Source organism: Chiroxiphia lanceolata, chromosome 2 (genome assembly GCF_009829145.1).
Source record: "Chiroxiphia lanceolata isolate bChiLan1 chromosome 2, bChiLan1.pri, whole genome shotgun sequence".
In the NCBI taxonomy this organism is placed as follows: Eukaryota; Metazoa; Chordata; class Aves; order Passeriformes; family Pipridae; genus Chiroxiphia; species Chiroxiphia lanceolata.
The window spans coordinates 42324551-42349849 of NC_045638.1; the positions used below are offsets into that span (position 1 = coordinate 42324551).

The 25299-nt window shown below is 37.0% G+C and overlaps 1 protein-coding gene across 8 annotated transcripts in view; it reads left to right on the forward strand.

The window, feature by feature from the left end:
* ABCC4 (ATP binding cassette subfamily C member 4) overlaps positions 1 to 25299 on the forward strand; it is a 148361-nt gene that overhangs the window by 60908 nt on the left and 62154 nt on the right. For all 8 annotated transcript variants that reach the window (XM_032679063.1, XM_032679071.1, XM_032679069.1 and 5 more), the window contains one exon: positions 22232 to 22311. In XM_032679063.1, the coding sequence (XP_032534954.1) occupies positions 22232 to 22311 (80 nt within the window). The remainder of the gene's footprint in view (positions 1 to 22231; positions 22312 to 25299) is intronic.

A 25299-nucleotide genomic window follows, 5' to 3' on the forward strand; every position in this document is an offset into this window, starting at 1 on the left:
CTTTGTTTTTGACTCTCTGTGCCAAGCGCTAAGGCACGTTCACATATGCGCAGGTTTGTTAGTTTATGTTGAAAAGAAGTCCCTGTAGGACAGCCTTTTGTTGTAAAATAAAAACACAGATTCTCTCTTCTGTGTTGGTAATCACTTGCATTTGTTGTTATTAAGATGGCAACACAATGGGTTCCATCAATCATCAAGATCCTTAACAATCACACAATGTTGTAAATATTATGTTTGGGTGTTTGAGTGGAACAGCTCGTCACTGAAGTAGGTGTGGTAATTAAAACCTGTTAGGTTGCTACATGTGTTAAAGAAAAACCCTTTAATGTTTTTTTCTTATAACAATGGTGATATGTACTTTGAATCTTATCAGGGTGTGATTATTAAATGATATTTTGTGGGAGTTGCTCATTTACTGTTAGTATTATCATGGCTTTGTTAGGAGTTTAAATAGCCTTATGCTTCCATGTGTTTTATCACCATTATGATTCTGTCAGGAGTCTTATAAAGTTGATTGCTATAGGAGTAGTCTTTAAAGTTAGTAAATAGCACTCTGGAGTTATGTTTACATTTATTATCTATTAGCATAATTCAACTCTATCTTATTCTTTTCTGCAACAATAATTGAATGAAACTTGGCCGTAAACTGATGAGACAAGCCCATTACATTTTCAGTTCACCGAGTCAGTGCTCACCCTATTTATGCTTAATATGGGAGATAAAATTAAAAGGTTTACAGAAAAGCTGTTTGTAGGAGGGGATGGGACATTATTTGATAGGGAAATAACGTGAAGCTTGTACTGACAACCACTTCCAAGTGCAGTCTCCTGCTTTCCTGGCACAAGATTTCACGTCCCTGCACAGAGATTTTCTGTCTTCTTCACATTAAGATTCCCTGGTGGGGAAAATGGCCTGCTGCAAAACTCATTTCTGACCATATGCTGACCTGCCCAGATACTGTGAAGTCTAGTGTTTTCATTTGCTAAAACAGCTACAGAGAGAGCTGCTCTCACCCTCCTCAGCTGAGCAAAAAGGAGGCACAGAATGTTGACCAAGGTGGAGAAGCCTAATTAAAAATAATGGCTTTAGAAGACCGTATGCTTCTTCTGAATAGAAGAAGCTATTCAGAGACATCCCTTTCCTGCAAGTGTAGTGGGAAAACAAAATGGAAGTTTTGGTTTAGTCTTTCATAGATGGCAGGCTGTTTTGATCAGATTGTGGCAAGGAGGAAGGAAATGTTGGTTGGAGGCACTTGAAAACAGAGGGAGAGACTGCTATAATATTGATGGAAAACTGCAAGGGGCTTAAAAAGAGGGCCTAGCTGAGGTGGTAAAGCTACCAATAAGCTTTTAGAGGTAATCCAAAATGGTCTATTTTTTTGTTTTGATAATAACTATTTTAAATATATACTTTTTATTTGCTATTTATAATCCACTTTAAAATTGCAGGTTACTGCTATGACTGCTGTTGGTAGTGGGGATTGGATGCGCCACATGGATAGAGAGAATCTCCTTTCTTGCTCTTCATGGATGCCTGTTCTGAATGGGAATTGAACATTTTTGGGAAATTAGAAAAAAGCCAAAACTCACTTTCATTCCACCTTGGAACAAGGCATGAGCATTTAAAAAAAAAAATTCTTTTGGAGAAGAGCAGAATAGGGGTAATGAATAGCCAGGTAGTGAGACCATGTATGTGGAACGTGGGGAAGGCAGGCCAGATCTTCTCTCTCTCTGATATAATACAGGCCTCGAACAAGTGACTCCGCCATCCCAGGGGAAAGCCATGCGCATCAGACTCTTGGCTCTCCTGGGCTTTTTGCTGTACCATAACCTTTCATGACTGTCTCTTACGGACACAGCTATGGTGTTTGCAGAGAAACCAGCTTGTTTTGGTGGGATATTTGTGTTTTAGTTTTTTTGTGTGTTTTGTCTGAGTAACCAGAAATTAAGATAAAACAAATACTGTCACAGTGCAAACTCATTTAATCAGTACTGTTCTGCTTTATACTGCACAGAATTCTTTCTCCCAGATGATCCTAGGTAATCTACACTGCAGCATCTGGGTGAATTAATTACTTGGGGTTTGGTTATTTTTTTTCAGATTGCCAACATCTTGCAGATTATGCAACAAGTGAAGATTAGTTTGTGCCCGTGGTGATCTTGTAGAGTGTTTGGAACAAAAGGCGCTTCTCCATCCAAAATTAAAATTTTAGTGTGGAAAAGAATGGATGTTGTATGTGAGTCTGCTGGCTTTGGCAATCCAGAATAAAACCCAAAGAATAGAAATAATAGTGGATACAGAGGTATTGAATTGAACTAGACATCATTGTGATGTTCAGTTTAAAAAATACAAACTTGATAGAGTTCATTACTTAAGTTATTTACAAAAGTACAATACAGCATTAGTTGCTTGCTTCCACCCTGCCTTCCCCAGATATTATTTTTTTTTCTCTGTCAAAATCATTAGTACTTTGTCAGAGGCTTTTTGTTATGTATTCAGGTTAATACATATGCAGGACCTCCTTCAGATGTTGATTTTTGATGTAATTTTGTGGAAGATAATGTTATATTTGGAGGAGGCAACATTATGACAAGCTGTATTTGTTGACAGCTACCAGTCTTACAAGACCTTTTCAAAGTGTTTTAAAATAGCATCTAGCATATGAAGAACATTTTTTTGTTTGATTTATTAGTTTCTGGATGGTAGTCCTGTAAGTAGAGTGCCAGTATGTCATGGACATTAAATGACTGCTTATGACAATACCAGCCTTGAGGTAGGTACCTTGAAACTGGAAACTGCAGGTTAATGGAGGTTTCTTTTAATGTTCATTTAAATTTGGGCTCTTGCTGAACATTTTTCTAGGTGATTCTTATTTGCACGTTTTGTTACCCATAGCTTTTGATTTCGTCTTGAGTAGAATAGTTAGTTGTTACGATCCCAAAAGGAGGCTGTGGAGTGAGGAGATTTATGAAAAGTCTGGAGAAGCTGGGGCTGCTTTAGCTGTTACTCACCTAATGTTGAGTAGGAAATTGTATTCACAGAGCCAGCATGCAAAGCAAGCGGTCTGTCTACTGTGTGGCAGAAAGGTGTCAAAGTCTTAATTCTCAGCTGTTTGGTTCAGAGTAGAAGGCCTTTTTTGCTCAGGAGGTGATTTTGCTTTTGTGTTGGACTTTTCAGTGTTAGAGAAGACTAACAAATGACTACTGACCTGTTTGCCTTCTAGTTGTAGGATCCCCTCATCCCTCCTCATTTGCCAGTTAAAAAAATAAAAAGATTATAGAGGTCACTACTATTTCTTGAACTTGAGCTTTTATCATGTGCTATTTGTGCAACATTTATCATATTAGTAAACTCAGGAAGTTTAAACTCCTCATAAGTTCATGAGGTTTTTCTGTCCACTGGCATGGTCCTTGCCAATTTTCATCTGCTGTGTACCCGAATTCATCCTCTGCTTTCTGTGTCTGAGAATGCTGCTTTTCCATCTCTCCCACCCCCTTTACACTGTCTTCTGTGAATGTCCTGCCGTCTTTCAAGCATAGATCTTCATTAGCCTGAGTTAGTGTTGAGGCAGAGAGTGCAAAATAATCTGAGAGTGCTTGGAAATTGGAGAAGGTGAAGATTTGGAACATGGACATTCTTGCTGGCAATTATAAGGTATAATAGGTGGAGGATAGATGGCCTAACTTTTCTTTTCCTCAGTATTCTTTTTATCAGATGTGATGAGATTTCTGTGTGTGGTAAACCTCTTTTTTTCTTAATGAAGTTATTGACTGTTTAATATGCAAATGATGCAATGCAGAATATTTTAATTCGTGTGTAGGCAAGAAAAACCCCTCTGCTTTGTGGTAAGCTTCCCTTCATTGGGAATACATATTCCTTTGTCCCTGTGTGTATTCATTTCTCTTCATAGTTTCATGTTCTTGAGTTTGAATGTTCACAACCCAAAATAAATACACTTGAGTCTAAATTTTAGGCAAAAATCCTGTGTGTGTTCCTAAGATGTCATAATAAATTTCTCATATAGAAATAGTGTTCCTACCCCATCCTTTCTAGGACATTCCCGGAGGACAGTAGGTGATTAGATGCCAGGAGCATTTTCTCAGTAGTTTTTCTCTTCCCCTCTCTCTCTCCTTTTCATTATGAACAGTTAAAGCTGTAAACTTTACAGTATCTCATTCATCTCTTCTTCCAGAGCACTTATTTTTTGTTTAGAATCTGTCATGCTGATCTTTAGAGAAAAGGTGATGTCTGTCTTCAGTTAGAGAGATTTGGTTTAGAATGTTAAATGTTTTATGTACAGCAATCTTCTCATTACATAGAGTAATGAACAGTTTCAGAAGTACTGTTGCTGTCTGTCACTGGTGTTTGCTTTCTCTTCCCTCTCAGGGAAATAGGGGAATATATCTTTAATACTGGGAAACTTAGTGAAGAACCTTCTATTTTTGGTATGACCTGTAAACATGAGTAAATCTGTGCATCACCTAACAAGATGGTAACCTAACGTTCTTTGAGTTTACAGAAGGAGAAACTAAAGGCAAAATGAAGTGCTGAAGTTCTTGTCCCTGTTCAGATCAGATTTGTTGTATGGTGCTTACTTGGTTAATTTGTTTTTAAGTATAAAGTACAAATGACATCTTTGTTATGGTGAGATTATCCTATCAGTAATAGAAGTTAAGGGTTTGGTGAGAAAAATACACAATTTTCTGGCATGAAATAATAGTACTTCTTCAAATCCATTTTCTATACATTTTCCAAATCTATTTTCTATACATTTAGGATTCCAGTTTGACAAGCATGTGTAATGGGGAACGGCCAGGCAAAGAACGCTATTCACAAAGGTGAACATTAGCCTAGGTTTACCAGGTATGTGATAGAGAGGTAGGCTCTTCCAGGGCATTGTTTAGAACAGCAATGTTAGTTTTTTCCTCTAAATCTTGCTGGAGAGGATCTATCTTTCCTACCCGCTACAGTGGGGGGGTTCAAGGTACCTAGCTGACTGTATGCTTAAGGATGGGTATCTTAAAATCTTCAAGATTCTGAAAGTACCACTAAATTTAAGAGAAAATGAGAATGAACCATATTTTTAATATTTATCTATGTACACACACATATATATTAAATATATATATATATATACACACACATCCATATGCTTTGCTGGAGGTTAGTATAATGCTTCTTTCTTTTCTCCCTTGGTTCCCAGTCTCCTCTTAAAAGAACAAATCTCCTCTCTCCTGTCTAAATGCCCAGCCAAAAGTAAACAATTACTGTTAGCTTTCCAGAATATTTCTGGTATTTCCTGACTGAAAAATGGTAAAATGGTTTAAGGAAGAGTTGGTAGTAGTTACCTTTAATCCACTGATGTTCCCTTACCATTGGGGAAAAAAACAATTATTTGGTGCTCATTTAAGACAAAAGATACCTGCAGAAACCTCTGCAAATTGAAAACCCCAGAATTGTGAACTATAGATGACTTTAGCTTTAGAAGTGTCATCTTTTTTTTCTATTAAACTAACAATATATAGAGAACATTTTTTTTTCTTCAATATTTTCAACAGAAAACTAGTTATGCTAGACTTATTCTGATATTCAGAAATCTTATCTAAGTAGCGCTTTCAAAATAAAGCCAAATTTGAGAGAAAAAAGTGCCTTAAGGTTTTTATAAAGCTGACAAGTTTTAATATTCCAAATATGTAGTGACAATGATCTTTTTTCATAATTAAGCTGCAAGTATGGTTTAATATTGAATTCAAAGCCATTCTCTAAACGCTGCTTACATTTAAACCCTCAAGAATCCCCAAGAGAAAAAAATGGAAAAAACAATCCAAACACTTTTTTTTTAATTCAGATAAGAAAAAATAAACTCTGCTGCACCTCAATTTAATAACCAGTGTGGCTCAGCTACTACTGAAGGCTTAAGGACAGTGTCTAGAAGTGATTGTTCAGAAATAAGTGTTTCTCAAAGATTATGAGGGCTTATACAGATGATTTTGTGCACCTGCTGAGTGTTTGAGAGTGCAAATGTCCAATCTGACGCTTTGCAGAAGTGTTTATTTGCTCGAAAATAGAAACATTCCTGTGGAAAAATAGGATTTAATTAATTGTTGTCCCAACTTAGCCACACAATAAAGCAATATTGTTACATACTATTAATAGAGACACGAATGTTTAGTGACATGCAAAATGCCAAGTTTGTGAAATGATGTTACCAGCTTAAAATGTAGTGCTGTGAGCACTGCTTAATTTGTTAATACCTTCATACTCTGCTTCTGTTGTTTGTGCTTCTTATGAGATGCAAGATGGTCAAATGCTTATTGCGTGGTTTTTATTAGTTTTTAAATAGTCACGGAGGTATTTTGAATAGAAATCTTCAATTAAATGGGCAGAAGAAGAAGAAGTTAGTACAACTGAAAGACAGTAGGTTTAGATTAGATATTAGGAGAAAACCCCTTTGCTTTGAGGGTGGTGAGGCACTGGAACAGGTTGCCCAGAGAGGCTGTGGTTGCCTCACCCCTGAAAATGTTTAAGGTCAGGTTGGATGGGGCACTGAGCAACCTGGTCTAGTGGAAGATGTCCCTGCTCATGGCAGGGGGTTTGGAATTTGATGGTCTTTAAGGTCCTTTCAACCCAAACCATTCTATGTTTCTGTGATTCTGCGGGTCTTGAGAAGAATACATTCATTCTTTTACTCTATGAGGAGGAGATGCAAAAGTACAATTCCAGCTAGTGACCTGCAGCACATTGTAAACGTTGGGTTGCATCTGAATTACTTGACTTTCAGCATGGAAGATAAAGGCTTTAGACCTTTCACGCCTCTCAAGATTTGTTGTAAAGCAGGGATTTGAGCTTGTCTTTCATCTCATTTTTAAGGGGATGGTGGCTCTTCATAATGGAGCTTGACCAGCAGGGTAGACAGAGTATGCTGCTGGTGTAAGAGGAAGCGTGGTGGGTGTAGCATTTGGTCCTTAGACCAAATTTTCCTCTTGCTGTATGCCTTTCTGCTATAATACCAAAGCAACTCAGAGGAAACAGAGCAAGGAAGGCAATTATTTTAATTAGTGAATTTTGTCCTTGAAGACTCTTAGATCTAATTCGGTCTTCTGATTTTCTGTTGATTCTTCCAAATGCTTCAGACTTACTCAGACAAAAGCCTTTTTCTTCACAATTGTCAAATTTCATTGAATCTCAAGTCTTGGTGATAGAGCTTAATTGTCAGCAAAATAAGTCTTGGTTTCTGTAAATTGTTTGATCCTCAATTGGTTTAGAAGTGACAATATACTTTCATTTGCAGGGTTTAGATACTGTTTCTGTCTGGCATATGGAGCAAAGTTGGACCAACTGAAGACATTATTTCAGTTGTTTTCTGTCAGGAAGGCTTAGACAAAGAGCTTAGTCTCAGATCCTTTAAAGTTCAAGCATCTGCCACTAGGGGCAAAAATTATTTTCCTGTAGGCATTTATCTTTTATTGTAGATTTACTGTGCTGCTTCACTTGGTTGATAATCTAATTTAAACCTTGAAGATGAGTCATACCTCCTCAAGGGGATTCACAGCTAGTTTAAATTCTCTGATGTCAGAACCTTTCAGTTCTTCTAGGATCTGAACATAAGGATCCTTTGGGTGTCAGAATGCACCGAGAAGGAAAGAATATGACCCATTCAAGTTCTAACACTTGAGAGAGAGTTTTACAACATACCTCAGATTGTTTTTCAGTGCTTATTTGGATTTATAGTTCAGGTAATTAGTGATGTCTTGACTTAATTTAGTTTGTAATTGTGCTAAGTGGTCCGTTGTGGACAGACATCTGCAGGTATGAGTGTGGTACCCTGTTGAAGTAAGGTACCTTCTGGAAGGTAGAATAGACCATATGCTGTACTAGAGACTTTAGTTTCATAAGAGCAGCATTTTGTATACCAACTGTGATGTGATAGATTTCCAGAAAAACACTGGATTATGAAAGGTTACAAAACCTTGTTGTCAAGAGGTATTTCAGTCACCTTCCTTCAGAAAACCAAAAGAAACAAACACACACAATCTCAGTTGTGCAGAAAGCCCTAAAAGGTTTTATTGTGATCCAAACACTTAAGCTTGTTCTTGACCTCTTCCTGAAAGCATGACCACTGTATAGTTGACCACTAAGAAATTTAGGAATTGAATGTTCATATTTGGAATGTGAATTGCTATATAAGAACTTCTTCAGAGTTAGGGAAGGACAACATAGACATTCAGAAAGCTAAGAGACATTGTAAGTACCATTCAACTGTGATGAAAAGTTTATTGGCTGCTTTTCATATGCGTTCAAAGTTACGCTACATTTTTAAAACTGTCAGAACCAACATTTGTACTCCAGATATTGTAATTAAATAACTACAATGCTAAGTTGTTACTATAATATTTATAGTGGTTGGTTTCTTGACACAGTTTTGCCTCTCATTTTTTTTTTTGCTTGGAGGTATACTTTTGTTTCCTATATTTTAGTGATGTATCTGCAAATTGATCCAGAATCAAGTTCTGTACTGTTTTGTGAAGAGGGAAACAAAAACACAAGATCTTTTTCTGTCATTTACTTTCATTATTATATGTGTATTTTTCCATTTTAATCCTGCTTTAGCAGAAATTTGGGTAGTGTCTTTTTCCGTGCAGAATAATGGCAAAGTAGGTTTTTTAAAACAACCTTTCCTAAAATGTCTCGGGTCAGACTGTGTTCAGTGATTATTTGCAAAACTTGTATATTACAAAATGTAACTTGTGCTTTAGGTCCCTGAGAAGATTTAGTAGTGGTTTATATATTGAATATAGATACTTGAATGATAGGTATTTTTGTCATAGTCTTTACATGGCTCCTCAGGTGTCCAGGTCATTGCAGTCCTGGAACATCTTTCATCCTAATATATCTGATGTAGTTTCAGCAGAGAAGCTGTTGGTTTAAAAAATGAACAAAACCAAATTGTGGTGAAAATGAGTGTCAGGAAAACAAATGAATGCATAAATAAATGAACTGTTAGGACTCAATGACAGACATGCTTATTTTGAAGGAAGAAAGAAAACTTTTACAGATAATTCTTTTGCCTGAAATCTTAATTGGTCTTGTGAAATCTTAAGACCCTATGTGAGTGAAATTAAACAAACTAATCAGAGTTATACTCTAAAGGCTAATGAGACATAACCCAGTTGTTGCCCCTGCAGTTCTGTAGCTAGCAGAGTGAAATATGCTCCTGTAAGAGCAGTTTAAAGCAAGAAGTAACTAAAATCCTCTGAATACTTTTCTAAAGGTATCTCTTTAAATAGGTAGTAAGTGTTTCCTCGTCTGTCAGAGTATAACCTTGTGAATAGTCTGTATGTGTCCAGTGCTTATGTTTATATGCAGTATATCCTGGATACACTTTACCATCTTCCTTCAGGTGACAGTGGCTTTTTGGCTTCCACAGTTTTAGTTTGGGAACTATTTCAGAACTTGATTGCTCACTTGCTGTAAATATTTCTCATGTTTTTCTGTTGCCTTTACAGCTCATTTGGTGGTGTTGTAGTTACCCTATCTGGCTCTTTTTGTCACGCTGCATTTCCAAAACATCGGTTCAACCACTCTCCTGGTTTAAGTGTTGCAATCCTCTTCTGTTCACCTTCTATTCTCACTTTCTTTGTCCCCAGCTCTTCCACACTTCCTAGCCTCTGCTTTGCTGTGTTGGGCTTCATGTCTTAGTTATGCGTGGGATGTTGTTCTCCCCTCTTTTTCAAGTGTACCTATTTGCACCTAGAGCTTGTGCCATTCCGTGGTGAAGGGGAATGGAAGAAGCAATGTTGAAAAAAGAGGGAGGAGAGGAAACAGGGAGTGGATATGCAGGGAATGAAGCTGAGGGTGAAGGAGAGGACATGTGCAAGCAGCCAGTCTGCACAGGGCAAAAATTTAAGTCAGTATGTACACAAAGCTCTCTCGGTATCCAAACATCCCAAATTCGGCAACTTCTGTGACTGTCACTACCAGCTAGTCTCTTGACAGTTCTGACTTGCAGCTACTCCCCAGGGCCAGATGGAGAGAAGACTTTTTATGGCCCCAATGTACTGTGAGGGAGTCTAATAGGAGCTGTAGAGAGACGTGTGACTTGGTTTGAGCATTAACCCCCTTCCCATGCAAAGCTTTTACTGTTTCTGGTAACCGGAACTTTTGGCACATTCCAGTGTTTTTAACTCCTTCCCTCATCATTTCGCTTCCTTATCTTTCATGCTTACATCTTTGTAACTTCCTGCATTCTGTGCAGTAAAGTTCATCCACAAACTGGCTCTTCTTCATCTTAGAATCATCCCTCAAGATACATCAGTATCATTGTAACCGCAGTATATACACTGACAGTAGTTAAACATATGGGTGGAGAAACTCATTAATTCCATGACCCCTTTGTGTTTTTGTACTTAAAAAAAAAAAGGCAGAAAGGCACACATCTTGTCCTGCAACTTTCTGTTCCAGCTTAATGTTGCATCTTCTCTTTGCTTGTTGTTCCTTTTATAGTCAATTGTGTTGGTTTCTCTTAACTGACACAACAGACTCTTCAGGGCAGGGCTACGTGATGGTCCAGTATGCATCCTAGTGAGGCTCTGCCTCCCACTTCATATGTATTAATCCTCTTTTGGGTGTTTCTGTCATGCAAATAACAAATGGCAGTGTTCTCAGGAGTCCCTGGCTGCGAATGGCACTCTTCTATTTTAGTCTGTTTATTTATTGAGGAGTTCATAGTGTAAATCAGAGCTTCACAGTGAAGTCTGTCTTTGATCTTAACAAAGACAAAAGAGTTTGTGAATTTTATTCACTTCTGCTTGAATGACTGTTCAATGAAGTAATTTTTTTCCTCCTTGATGTTTGAATTTTTTTCTCTGTTTAAAGAGAAGTGAAGAAATGTTGCTGTTAACTTATTTATCATTCTAAGTTTCTTTCTTATTATTTAAAAACCATGAAAAATTAGAAAATTATACGATTACTTTTCTCTTTAATTTTAAGTGACATATGTAAGTATATGCTTTTAAAATAATTTAACCACTAGCATTCAGCTGTCAGAAGATCTAGAGGGATGAATTTAAGGTATATTTATAAATGAACATTAAAGGTTCTTTGGTTTTGATTTATGCACTACTAATGTTTTAGTATGGTCAGCAGCTACTTACTCGTCATTTGCAGCTGCTTATTCCTAGTATATTTTTAATTGTTTCTGAGATGAAACCTTCTAATAGTTGCCCAGCAGAGGAGTACAGTAGAGTCATAGGCAGTGCAATATAACTTTACAAAATGCTTAGCATTTAATAATTTAATTATTAAAACGTGATTCTTTTAATGCAATGAATAGAATATACAGTAGAGAAGGGGTCATATTTGGGGGTTTTTTTCAGTGTTGTTAATTATAGTTTAGGTTTATAGTGATATCTTTTCCCCCCAGAAGCTGATGGCACAAAGAAATGCATTGTCAGACTATCTCTATATTCTTTTGGACAACACTTTTTGCCAGAATAAAACACTTGGCATGTGGTTGCCTTCAGCTTTTCTGAGACAAAGGATTTTTGATTGTTTCTCAGGCGAGATTTGCAACTGGAATTCTGTGCCAGTCTGAAAACAGAAGAGGAGGTGAAGTCATCCCTCCTTACACTCTACATCTTACTCCACTGGAAAGGATCCACTGCATGCCCTAAATTAGCCCCCCCTCAAAAAAGAAGGATTTGATTCCAGCTGTAGTCCCTCCCATGCTGATTGCTTTAGCCTTCAGGCACACGCTCATTTGCCTTTTTCCTATGCCATACACATTTACTGACAAATCCAAAGCATGAGCAGCTTCAAGAGCAGGCACTGAAGGAGGCCTACAGCAGAAGTGCCTCTAGTAGGACAACTGACACATTCACTGGATAGGTGAGCTACCCGCCTTCATGCATTCTCCATGACTGGTAAAAATAACACATTCCCTTGCATCTCTGCCCAGCCTTTGGCTCTCATATAAGTGCCCAGACCCCTGGGCTTGGCTGTACCTTTATAAACAAGATGCCAGGTTTCCCAATATCCTTTTCTTTTATGGTTTTGTGAATGGTACCTAAGTTGTGAACATAGTTGGTTCCAAATTTTATGTGACTTTTCTCTAACATGTGGTTTAAAATGTCCTACACTGAAGCAAAATTTTTATGTTCATGGGGGATGGGGGTGTGGGGTGTCTTTAACACACAGCAAATTTTCCAAGCAAATGCTTTGATTATATGCACAGCAGACTAAATGGGACACAGTTCTAATTTTCTGATAGCAATACCAGAATTTCTTTTGAGTTCTGTAGTAATGACATTTCATGTGAGACAGGAAAAAATCTATTGAAAATTATCCATTGTGAATTCTGGATAGCCAAACCCATGTTGCGGTAGCTTTTTTATAGTAGGAGTGGTTAAAAAGGAAAAGGTATTTCAGGAATCATTACATGGGTAAATAATGAATGGAGTTTAGAGAGAGACTCTCCTTTTCAAACAATTCACATTTTCCAGAAGAGGAGAGAAAGAAAAAGAAAGCGAAGCTAAAAAAAAAAAAAAGAATGATCAAACCAAATGAACATGCCAAGCAGAAGACAAGGATTTACAAAGTCATATGAAGATGTGAAATGCCTTTGCTGTTTGGTGTGTCCAGAGGCTTTATCCTCAGAATGGATGGGCTAGGTAGAGGCCAGAAGTCCTGGCTTGGCTTTCACAGCAACAGTCTCTAAAGAATTCCCTTTCATGGTTCCAAAAAAGGAAGAAGATGGATGGGCTACATCAGAATCATTATCTTCTGTATGCAGAAGGGGATCTGTATATGTATGTATGATTGTTAAAATACAGGATAATATTTGGTTTTGGAATGATAACTGCATTGCCAGATAGCAGTTTCAACTTATATTTCAGGAGTCAAATGCTTAATATTCAGTTATGTCTTATTTGGACTGGAGTGATGATTGAGCCCTTCTGACTTCAGCACCAGTTAAAAAGTGGGGGAGAGAAAAACATTGAAAAGAAGCAAATTAAGATTCTTTTTATTAGAATTATCTTCAGGAGATGGTAAGAAAAATGACAGATATGAGCAGATTTGCAGGAGCTATGTGAGATCCCCACGATATTTTCTGAAATGCAGTATTTGAAGCCTATTATGAATCTAATCTCGATGGTATGAATAGCAAAGGAAAACTTCTTTTTGTTGTTGGAAAAAGCTTACCAGAAAGGTGACATATATTTCAATGTTTATTTTAATTCCTGCATTGATGTATATTTATATATAGCCCCCAAATATGAAAATAGCTCTAAAAGCTGTTTTTTCTCCTCTCGTGTAAAAAGTTCCAGTAACAAAATACTCTTCAAATATTTCAGTTCATCCTGGTTTGTAGTATTCAGTTTAATTCCTTGTAAGCCCCTCCTCCAGCAAAACAGCACTTGGGACATATTTTCAACCCAAATTGGATTTGTAGCAGAAAGGAAAACTAGACTGCACAAATGCTCTTTCAGAAGTGGCTGCATTTGTGGCTAAATATTTTAGCGAAGAATTAAATTCATAATCTTGCTAGTAAAAAGTCAGTACAGGACTACATTGTTTACATAATGTTTCAGCTTTCTATTATAATGATGCTTTGTATTGTGTTGAGAAGCTGAAGTAGGTAACTTTACTTACATCTGGAATAGAAAAAAAAAGGTGGTGTAAATTAACAGAAAATTCTGTCAATAGTATATGATTTGACATCTTTTTAAAGGTCAATTGATAAGAACTTGCAAGTGGCTATGATTTTTAATTTTCTTTTTCCCTTTAGGAAGGGGAAGGAGGCCAGTTGTAACTCTTCCTCTACCCCACTCCTCTGTAGAAATACTTTTTTTGTTGTTTTTGTTCAGTTGGACTGTGTCTCTTAAAAATGTCATGTTGCTTATATTGTAGTATACAGCAGAAATTAAGTTCTGCTGTATTTTGGCAGTACATTAGATTTGGTGGCTTTGTTTTAAGTTGTTTGGGTTTTTCTGTTTCATTATATTTAAATATAAAATTTATTCCTTAAACTCAGGATAACTTAAAATAGCTTCAGTGAATAAGAATGAGTTTAAAAAGAAACAGAGAGGATATCCAGAGCTTAACTTTTAGAATTGTTAGAACCTTTCTAAGGCTATAATCATCACAGAATTATATATAAAAAGTTTAATATTATGAAGGAGATATGTAGCTTTGTACTCAGGTTATAGGATAAAACTTTTATATATTGCCAGAAGTTTGTACTTTTGAATGATTTCAGAACTTCCTTTCACAGTAAGTTGCAACAGAAAAAATCAGTTAATATTAATTATTGGGATAGGGGTATCATTGCAGGGATCAATAATTTGGAAGTTGGCAATGAATATATTCTCTCAGCTCTAGCATGCTTTTCTTAAAAGTGATCATTTTGTTAGCAAGTAATGAGTAGTAATAACAGCACCAAAGTTAAATTCTGTTTGGCAAATTCTGTTACAGCTGGAATTGTAACCAGCTTGGTTAATTGGTAATGAAATACAGTATGAAAGGCAGTTACAATGCAGAAGGTATTTTGAGATTTGTCATGAAAGCAACTTCAGAAAGAAGGAAAGTTATACTCTCCCTATCCCCCTGCATAATCAAGATGTTTTTCCTTTGTGTGCTTCTGTTTTTAATGGAGACTTTATACATAATTTCTGCATTGTATCTTAAGTGAGGAGACTTTGGCTGGTGATTACTGATGTTAATACGCATGCTCTTCTGAGCACACTCAGGAAAATAAACAAACCAACTGTACCACATAAATTAGCAAAGGGATAAGTCAAATTGTATGGAGCATTGACATCTATTTTGATTTTCCTCAGCAGGGTAATTCTAATCAGTAGACTGTTAAAATAGTATATGTATGGACTAGAAGGCTCAAGAAACAGCTGTACAGTTAGGATCAATGTATTCATACTAGGTAATGTGGATGTCTCCATCAGCAGTAAAAATAGAAATTCATTTCTGAAGAAGCCTGTTTTCCATTCTTGTCTTTATCATAGTTATCCTCATTTCTTTAAATCCTGCACTTAAAAATAAGATTAAACACAGTGTTCATGTTTTCTTCTCATTTCCTAACTGTTTTCTTGTTTGACAGCATTTGTGTAAAAAGTCCTTTTCAAGGAGTAAATTATTTTGGATAGAAAGCATCCCACCTGCATTCATTACATGCTGGCAGTTTAGATAAATGGATATTATGATTTCAGCATATTTTGGCCCAGCACCACTGTGCCTCTTTGCAAATGTCTAAGAAAGTGATAATATTCCTATCAGTTTCAGGCTGCTAAAGAAAAAAAATGGGGTAGAATTTCTTATTTATATTTATAGGATGCCTGTGGGGAAGACAGCAATGCTGTATATGGCAATTTGTGTGGACATGTGGTGCTAAACATATATTAAAAAAAGATAACAGACCTTTTGACGTTTCTTTGTAGAAATGTGGAAGAAAAGCCAGAGTAAATCAGTAATTGACAACTATGCAGGAGATGCATTTCCAGATTTCTTTCTAAAGAAATATTTCACAAACTTACAATTCCTTTCAAAGTTGGTAATCCATCTTTAATTATTTTGTTGATTTCATAGTTGTATTTTACAAGGTTGATGTAATGTCTGCTTGCTGCCAACGTTTGATATGGACAATCCACTTTGTCATTGCTTTGATGAAACAGCAAGCTGCTTGTAGTTGCAGTACATTTTTTTTCTTTTTTTGGTATATGTACGTGAACTGAGCATAGGTAAAGGCTTATCAGTTGCTGAATGCTGTAGCTTACCAGCAAGATATGTGGGGAGCTGCCAGTTTGTACCACTGAAAGAATGGGAAGCATGTTCAATATAGTTAAATTGATGGGCGTTTAAAGGTGCCCAGTTCTGTGCAGCTATTTCTTTTCCTACCTTTTGAGTAGGCTTTTATTACCACACATACACTGGAGAGCATTATTTTGCTACCATGCGTTCATTTAAAATGATTTTGGTTTTGCAAGCTGCAGTTCGGCCTGTGGAGTGCCTGGTTTCTCTCTTCAGGGTAAGCTAGGACAAGCTGCTCCGTAGTCTTGCAGGGTCCGAGCACAGTGATGACACCCCGCTGTGGTGACCAGCCACCCTCACAGCAGTGCTATACCCCCCTCGCTCAGGCGGTGCCACCATGCGTGGTGTCCAGAAGGTGGGATGCATGAGGGACTTCTCCTCGCTGAGCGAAGTCAGTGGCTGTGAAGTCTGCACTTTGGGCTGTCTAACATGGATTCATCTATATTAAAGCTGTCCTAGCCTGGACAGGCTTCTCTGTGGCATGACTGCCCTCAAGCATCTGTGTCATCCCAGTCAAGATTGCTTATGTTTAGTTATGTGGAGAATCACAGAATATTCTAAGTTGGAAGGGATCCACGAGGATCATTGAGTCCAACTCTTATGTGAATGGCCCATGCATGGATTGAACCCATGATCTTGGTGTTCTTAGCGTGATGCTCTAAGCAACTGAGGTGATCTCAGGGTATCATACATGATTACCTTCTTGAATCCATTCCTAGCACTAAAGGTTGCCTTCAGACAGGTTTCTGCCAGTTTGCAGTGAGGAAAGGGAGATAATAATGTTTAATTTGTTACCTTTTCTTTATGGAGGCGGGGCAGTGGGGAAGTGTTCCAACTTCACTGTTGCAGAGCAGATAAAGAGATTTTGATTTTTTTTTTCCCCCACTGGTAAATGCAGTACGTGGAAATTGTTATTTAGGCCAGTTGCTGTGGAGGAGTTTAAGTTACTATGCAAAGCAGTATTTATTAATGCCATTTGCATATTGAACTAAAAAGTGTGATGCAATTAAAATTCCCAACATTGAGGACTAGCCTAATCTCGGAGGGGAAAAAAAATCCAGGAGTGTGCACCCGTGCACACACATGCAGACACAAGTGGCAAAATCTTTCTATCTGTAGAAGGTCCTTCTCTTAAACCCTTTTTCTTTTCCAGAGGCAAATCAGTGAACTAGAGAAGTAGCGACAAAGTATTTCTACGATGTGTGATGAAGCAAGTGGGTATAAAGGTTTTGTAAACACTTTGCAAGGTATAGAAGTTCAGTCTACCTACTCTATTGTGTTACACAGAAGTATTTCAATGAATGGCCTGGCCAACAAAGTATACTAGAAATGCCAAAAACATTTAGAAATAATGTACTGCTGCTCTTAGGGTCCTTGGAATTTAGGTTGCACAACACTGAATGATATGGGTGGCATTTGACTGTTCCAATGGAGGATCCTACTTTCGTGTTTAAAAAAAAGAAATCCTTTTCTGGTGTTTACATCTTTAGTGTTGATTCAGTTTGGATTATATTTCTTTCATGATAAAGTATGTATAAACATTTTAAGTAGGTGTGGCACACTGTCAAGTGTTTTCATTATTTGGATGATAGGTTTGAACATCTATTCCAAAGTATCAGTAGGCACCTGCAGAAGCAAAGTGGGTATGTAGCACCTGAACACATTCCGATTTGTGCAATTAAAGCAGTTTACAGAGTGAGAAAGAAAAGAATATCACATACTGAGGTTTGATGTCTTTTTCATGGTGAACAAAAGAGGTTTGATTCTTTCACTTCAAGTTTAGCCTAACTATTGTGTAGGGGAGGAGGTTTAATGAATCATTGTTTAACTTTGATACTGCCAAGTATTTGACCATTAAATAGTCTGAAATGTGTACATAGCACTTCGGTGACAGACCCTTATTTAGCTGTGATTAATTGGCATTAAATAGTTATTTAATTACTTCGGAAGAAATCTAACTACAGTTTGTGTTCTGATTAAGTTATTTGATGTAAAAACAAACATAGGACTGCTGAAGAGAGCACGTCCCCTTTTTCAGCTTGCTACTGACACTGCACACCAAGTGGAAGTCTGTGATTAAAATAGCAGATACTGTTCACCAGTTTGCTGATATTGACATACTTTGTTCTTGATTTTGTAGAAGACTTTTTTTTGTTAGTGGTTTCATGAAATAGATTTAGTATTTTCTTTTTAATTTTTGAAACTGGGATAAGTAAAGGATGTAGGTCTTAAGTGAGCATAAAAATTTTTGCGAATTTGAAAGACTGGACTAGATCTAAGAATTACTGTTTCCTGGCAGGTATCTGTTTCAGAGATGCTTACTTGAGGAATTTGAGGTTTTTGGAAATGTGAAGTATTGTGAGAAGATGATGCTGATAGTCTGTAAGTTTAGGAGAGAAGGGTATTTAATGTTTTGGAGAGAAAAATAATTTTTGGGGTGAGGGGGCAGGTAAATTGTGCAGCTTCTGCCCTTCTGGGATAGCACATGCAACAGTTTCTGTAGTATGAAGAACCATCCTCGAAAGTTAGGTTTGCAAATGCTGGTAGAAACTGTAGTCATAACTCTAAGCATTTTGAGTCCTGACTTTTGTGTCTGGAATGTTTTCTCTTGCATGCTTAATAATGCATGAGCAAGCCACTAATTTACTGTGCTTCCAGTAAGTGGAAACAGTTGTTTCTCCATACCTTGCGAAATAAACCTCGTGTACCTGTAGACATCCTTATAAAGTAACAACTGCTCTGGATGCAATACCGTAATGGCTATGGGGCATTTTGTGGATATTTCCAAAGCATAGCACATTTTCTTGGAGATGCATTTCTGTCTCTGCTTTATGGTGACGGAACTTGCTTGCTTTAGTGGGTTACCATGGCTTCCTTCTATGTACAACATGCTAAGTAAAAATGCCCTTTCGGTTATATCCATGTGAACAGGATCTGAAATATAACTCCAGACTTCTGTTTTCTCTTGTACGGTCACTGAGGTAATAGAATTGAAAAACAGCAATGACAAAAGTAAGCTAAGGGTTGTGGCTTTGTATCTTGATTTTAGCTGTAGAAAAGCATTGATGATCACTGGATAAACATTACAGGAGGGAGATGTGGACCTGTTAGCAAGAAGCAAAGTATTTTCCTAGCCTTAATGTCTTAAGGTGTCGTGTTCCAGAATTTCTGTGTGCAAACACTAAATAGATTAGTTTTTCAGTATGTAGAAAATTTTTTAAAAATTATGTTCTGCTACCAGAGATTCACTTGTATGTTTTTTTGGGAAGGAGATGATTATTGTTGCCACCATTTAAATTGCTTTAGTTGTATCAGGTGGACAGTTTTCAAGGTTTGCCTTTTTCATATATCATTTCTATTGTTCACTCAAATTTTAGTCAACGTCATTTTGTAGAATTACTGTATTTACGTTTTGAAGAGGATTAGGCAGATTAAAAGATGTTTTCATGTTTTATTGATAACATGAGATTAATTTCCACTTTCCTAGTGGCAGCTCATAGCTCTGTCAAAACAGAGATGCTAGAAACACTGTTATACTTAACAATTCCATAGGACCATTGCAAAAAAATATAGTTTTGGTAATTAATTGGCAGTGTGATTACCAGTGGGAACTGGAGCAGTTGGTGGTTAGTGGATACATGGAAGAAGTAGTATACCCAAGGATTACCAAGGACCACTCAGGTGGGCTAAGTTTTCTTTCATGGCCACGTTCCTAAAGAACTTCACTGGAAAAGATACTGCTGTGGAGGAGAACATTGCCACAGTCACTCGTAGTGTGCAGTCTGAAGGCAAGTATTCTGCAGCTCTTATTTATAATCTATGCCAGCTTTTGGGGTTAGATAGCATCAGGACATATATGTATCATGCTTGCAGCCTAGAGCTCTCCCTGTTGCAATGAAGGATTGGACATGCCCTTAATAACATGCTGTCACTTTTGGTCAACCCTGAAGTGGTCCGGCAGTTGGACTAGATGATCGGTGTACGTCTCTTCTTACATTCTGTTCTATCAATTGCTGAAAAAATCCAGAACCAAACCCCATACTCAAAATCTGCAAATTTCTCTATGAGCAACCTAAACAGCTAAATCTTCACTGGAATTCTCAGGGGAGGGAAATGACTGCTGAACTCAAAGATACTGCTGAAACTGAAATGACCAACAAGTTAAATCTCTTTTGACACCAAGCCCGTAAGGCCTTGTCCATATTGTACAAAATGAAAGTAAGCACGGTGCTTTTACAGGAACAAGTTTGGATGCACTTTTCCACTTGGAGGAGGAGGGAGATGGTGAAGGCATTGCTTGATTCCTCGAGGTGCCAGCATTGGTGTCACCTATGCTATGGTCGTGGAAAGTAGCCAGCCTGAGTGACCTTGCTACCTCCTGGCAGTGTCACATGGGATGACCTTCCTGCAATACCTTCTTATAGAAGTCTGAAACCACTACAAATAAAACTTGGGGTTAAGAGGCAAAGGGTGATTCCCATGCTGAGTTAAGGTAGGGTTTGCTTGCTGTGGGAATAATCCTTTACCCTTGCATACGACTTGTCATTGGTGGGACTCACAGCTTTTCATGGAGGGGCTTAGCACTGTCACCTCTCCTTGCTGTGCTCCTTGCTCTGTAAAATAAGGTGAAGTCACTCAGAAGACAAGTGACAAAGCTGTGAATAGATTTCTAATACCCTGAGCCCAATCCGTTATGCAGTCTAGTTTCCCTTATCTGCCCCTCCTGGACAGCCCACTAAGGAAAACCCTGTCAGAAGGAAGCATTTAACCTCTTTGAATGGCTTTCTTTTTGTCAGTGAAGTATTGGTTCATTTGAAAATAACCTGGAATGTGATATTTAGGGATATTAAGAAGTCTTAGAGCATGTATGCAGCATGTGCTAGATCAGTCTTCTATGGCCAGTCTCTATGTAGGGGAATCATGGGAAAAAGAAACTAAAAAACAAAAATTGCCATGGACTTCCTTCTGATATATCTACCCCAATATGAAATACGTGAAAGGGAACATGCCCACATGCCATTCCCTGTAGAAACAGATGAAAGAGATTTGTCTAAGTCTTGTGTTGCTGTATTCCCTTCCTCTCTACGTACAAAGCCTAAAATAGGATGAATTCTGCTGCTGTCTACCTTAAGTAACTGCCTTTCGTAGTAGTAAGGTACTGCAGAACAAACTGTTTGCCACCGGTATCTCTTTGGAGTCATGTCCCAGACCCGAGGAGAGGATTTTTTGTGTATTGTTTGGTGTAGAACAGAAATTCCCTTAAAAAAGAAATTAATACTGCGCATCAAAATTTGTAATTCCAAGAGAGCTGTGAGCAGAAAACTAGCATAATGGTTGCTACAGAATTGATTTCAGTATCTCTTATCTCTAAATTATGTCTCCCCTGCACTCCATGGAAACTTTAAACTTAGCTGCTTTCAGTTTAATGAGCTCCTTTGAAAAGGAGAAAAAAAAAAGTCTTTTGTTGCCAGTGCAGTGAATGTGTTTGTACCAGTTAGAAGTAATAATTGAATCAAGATATATGCAGATAAAAAAAGCAGTGTGAATACATGTATGGGCATTACACACCTTAGAAAAGGCCAGATTCCCATCCTTGCCTTAGTTTCTTTCTTGGTGAGTAGAGATATTGATTAATAGAGAAAGATACTAATCCACTTATGGCTGGCAGCGTTGTGACTTTAATTATTAAAGAAGTCTTGATATAACTGATTTTTTTCACTCAAGTAGAACTTGGGAAAATAGAGAAATGTAAATGCTTCACTGACAGCAGATTAAAAATCGTTTTATTAGCTTTAATAAAGATCAGTATTGTCAAGGTTTTGAATAAGTATAAATGTAAGGCTACATGAATGCAAATCTATCTCAAATTTTATTTTAGAAAAAACTACAATTGGAATCCACATATAATGGTTGAGGGGTGAGAAAGAAATGCTGAAAAAGATCAGTTAGATCAAGTATGATCTGTCTAAGACGTGCATGCATTAGCGAGTTTCAGTCAAGGACAGGAGCAGATTCTGGCTGATGTTACTTGATGAAACTTGCATTGTTGTCTGAACTGTAACCTTTACCTGCACATGTTGAGCATAAAAAAAGTATGTGTTTCACCTGTTAAATTGTGGTGACATCTTATCTTCAAAGCCCATTTTAATTTTTTTCTAGCTATTTAAGTAAAGGTTTTATATTTGGGTAAAAGGCATTTGTAAAAAGGTATTCTTCTTCAAAATATATTGTAGTGGTTTTAAGAGATTCCCTTCATGGTGATTTCAAAAATTGTCTTCTTATCTTTAGATTCCAGCTGTTTTCTTTTAACTGTTCCTGAAATGGTAAAACACTGTATGTTTAAGATGTTTCGATCTTTTCAAGTATTATATTTACTTCCCTTTTTTTTTCTTCTCCAACCCTGTTTCTGTAGGAAGAATCTTAAATCGTTTCTCCAAAGATATTGGTCACCTGGATGACTTGCTTCCCTTGACGTTTTTGGACTTCGTGCAGGTAATTCAGTTGCTAATGTCAAAAGACTTTGGCACTGCATTCTGAATTTAGATTCCTGTACGCTTTGCTGAATATCAGCTATTTGTCACAGATGTAGCTGAGCTGAATGAAAGTACTTGTTTGTGAAAGAAAGGTGTGGTTGAAATTTAACATGTCAGTAAAAAGCTAACATGAGTAATAACTGACAGGTAGGGGTGGCTATATGCAGGTTGCTATTATGTCAAGATTTCAGTTCATAGTAGCTACATGCTTGGTAAATTGCTTCTGATTTGCCTCCAAGCATTCTGGCAGGCTTATGGCTGTTACAAGAAATATGTCCATAGTAAAGAAACAATCAACTCACTTAAAAAGATAGCACAGATTAACCTAATTACATGTCTACTTCCACAAAGAATCAAATGCTTACCACACCATTTTGGATTAAAATAGGTGTGGCTATTTACAAAGAAAAGATTAGTAGTAATAGGGTGACTATAATAGCCTTAATAGGAACAAGTGAAATAAGTTGCTGTAGAAAAGAACGATGGACAAAGCGTTGAGATTTTGATGATGATGAAATTATAAAGGATTATATATGATATCAAGGTAATGTTTCTGTTGCAGTTGCTATTAATCCTCCTTGTAAAAAATCACAGAAGGATAAATCTGCAAAAAATGATCGTAGTTTGAAAATAACATATGTCACAGAATACACAGAATCGTGGAGACTAGATAAAAAAAAAGACAATGGGTTATTTGGATCCACTTAGTTGATCACTGTCATGCTCTCAAGTCAAAAATGTTTCTTAAGGTGCTATTGCTAATGGTGCTTCATCTCTCAGAGATAGCTTATTCAGGATCTAAACCTTGTTTTGACTTGTTTAAAAAATAAACAAAAGACATTTCAGGTTGAGCAGTTTAATCATGTTGTCCTTGCTGACCTCTTGAAAATAGGGGAAAAAAATTATTCCAGTATATTATTCCCGTAAAAACACTTCTTAAGATAAAGTCTCTTTTCATAGTTTAATAAAGTTGTTGAAATTTTCAAAGCATTGCACTACCACATGTCACTTTGGGGAAGAGGGGAACGTGTTGTATTTTACCTATCAATTAAAGCAATTGTGGTTTTTTGTGAGTTAGGGAGTTGCTTATAGTGAATATTAAAATTTTTAATTCATAGGCATTTAAGACCTTGCCAAATTCTTCCTGAAAGTGCAGTATAAACATCTTTCTATAGAAACTACTAATTTTTTACTACTTGTACAGATTGCAGATTTTCTTCAGTCTGTTTTATTAGGCAGAATATCTTACTTTATTTCAACTCTCTTGAGACTATACATATGTACCTTTCTTTTTGACTGGAAGCTCAAGTTATCCTGTGATCCTTATCCTCTTCTCTTAGGATAGGGTTTCCATCCACAACTTAGAATAGGGTTAACATCCACAAAGTCACACCCATTTCTTCTGCATAATGTCCTTGCCCATTGGACTAGAGGGGTTTGTATGTGCATAGGTTTGTCCCCTTTGAGGCAGACTGCACTGTGTATGTTTGTACTATGTTCGACTCATGACCAGAGCGTTCCCTGGGTCCTGTGATCTGGAGATAAAATGATTAACTGTTTTCCTTAGTTCCGTGCACTTACAACAATGTGAGAATTGTGTTGCAAGACCACTTGCATGGTGTTTTTATAGCAAGAAACTGAGTGGGTGTTTTGCATGCCCCGGCATGTGGTTTAAAGGCATGCAGGGTTGTCTGAGGATGCAAAATTTCCTGGGAAAATGTTACAGAAGTCTGCGAAAGCAGAGGGAGCCAAAATTGGTGTGATCTTGTCCATACTTCCTTTGGGACCCTGAAGCAAACTGTCTTGAGAACTGTACTGTCTTATTTTTGACAGAACAAACTGATTTGCTTCAAAAGAAAGCTCAGAAAGTATCTAACCTGTATGCATGTCACATACAAAGGACTGAATCTCCTACTAGCAGATTGGAAAACCTAGTTATTTTACCAGTGTGAGATACTTCAGGCAGGGTGTGCTTTCCAGAACGTAACTGGTTTGGAATGAAAGAGTGAAGGCTGTTTCTGTAGATGTGATTGTTTTCTTCTTTCAAACTCCTACTTTAAACTGCATTTTGTAAACATATTCCTTCATGTTAATTAATATATGCATTTCTTTTAAATTGGCTATTGAATTATTTGTCAAATTCTGAAGTTTGTTTTTAAGTGAAAAGTTTTTCTTTTCCAAAAGGTAAAGGAGATTTTAGAAGTCCAGTACACTATTAAAAAGATACTATGTTTTAGAGCTTGCTTGTTCTATTTGGTATCAGAAAAGAAAACTTGCAGTCTTACTGTTGATTAATAATGCATTGCTATACATAAGAAAAAAGGACTTCCGTCTTCACAGGTTTTCTAAAACTTTCTGTTCTTGACCAGCAGGCTTGTTGGTTAGTGAATGCCTTTTGAAATTCAATAGCAAAGGTGTATTTATTTCTGACGAAGCACAGGTTTTTACAAAGGATAACTGTTACCAATTATGATAGAGATCTTTTGTCACTTGTTTTGTTTGCAGGTGTCTTTTATAAGGCTTCTTATAATCCCTTCAGGAAGAAATATTTTCTCCTTTCTAAAAACAGTATTAGCTGAATATGAAAGCTCTGATCCCAGCCACTATTGTTGATTCTTTGAGAGACATTTCCCAACATTCATTGTTTAAATGGTTGTCAGGAGGAATCAAGTGAAACTTAATAAACAATGCAGTAACTGGTTCATCTTACTTTTTGTGTAGAGGCTTTTCTTGAGCGGATTTGCACTGAAGAAGTGGTCGTTTTTCAGAGTTATTGCTAGGATCATTGTGCAGCATTCCACCCTTTTACTGTATTGGCAAGTGAGTGTATAATTTCAGCACAAATAAACACAATGTGATTGGACACCCAAAAACTACAGTTATAAGACCATTTAAATACCGATAAATAAATAATACAATCTTCTAGTTTCAAGAACTTCATAATTAC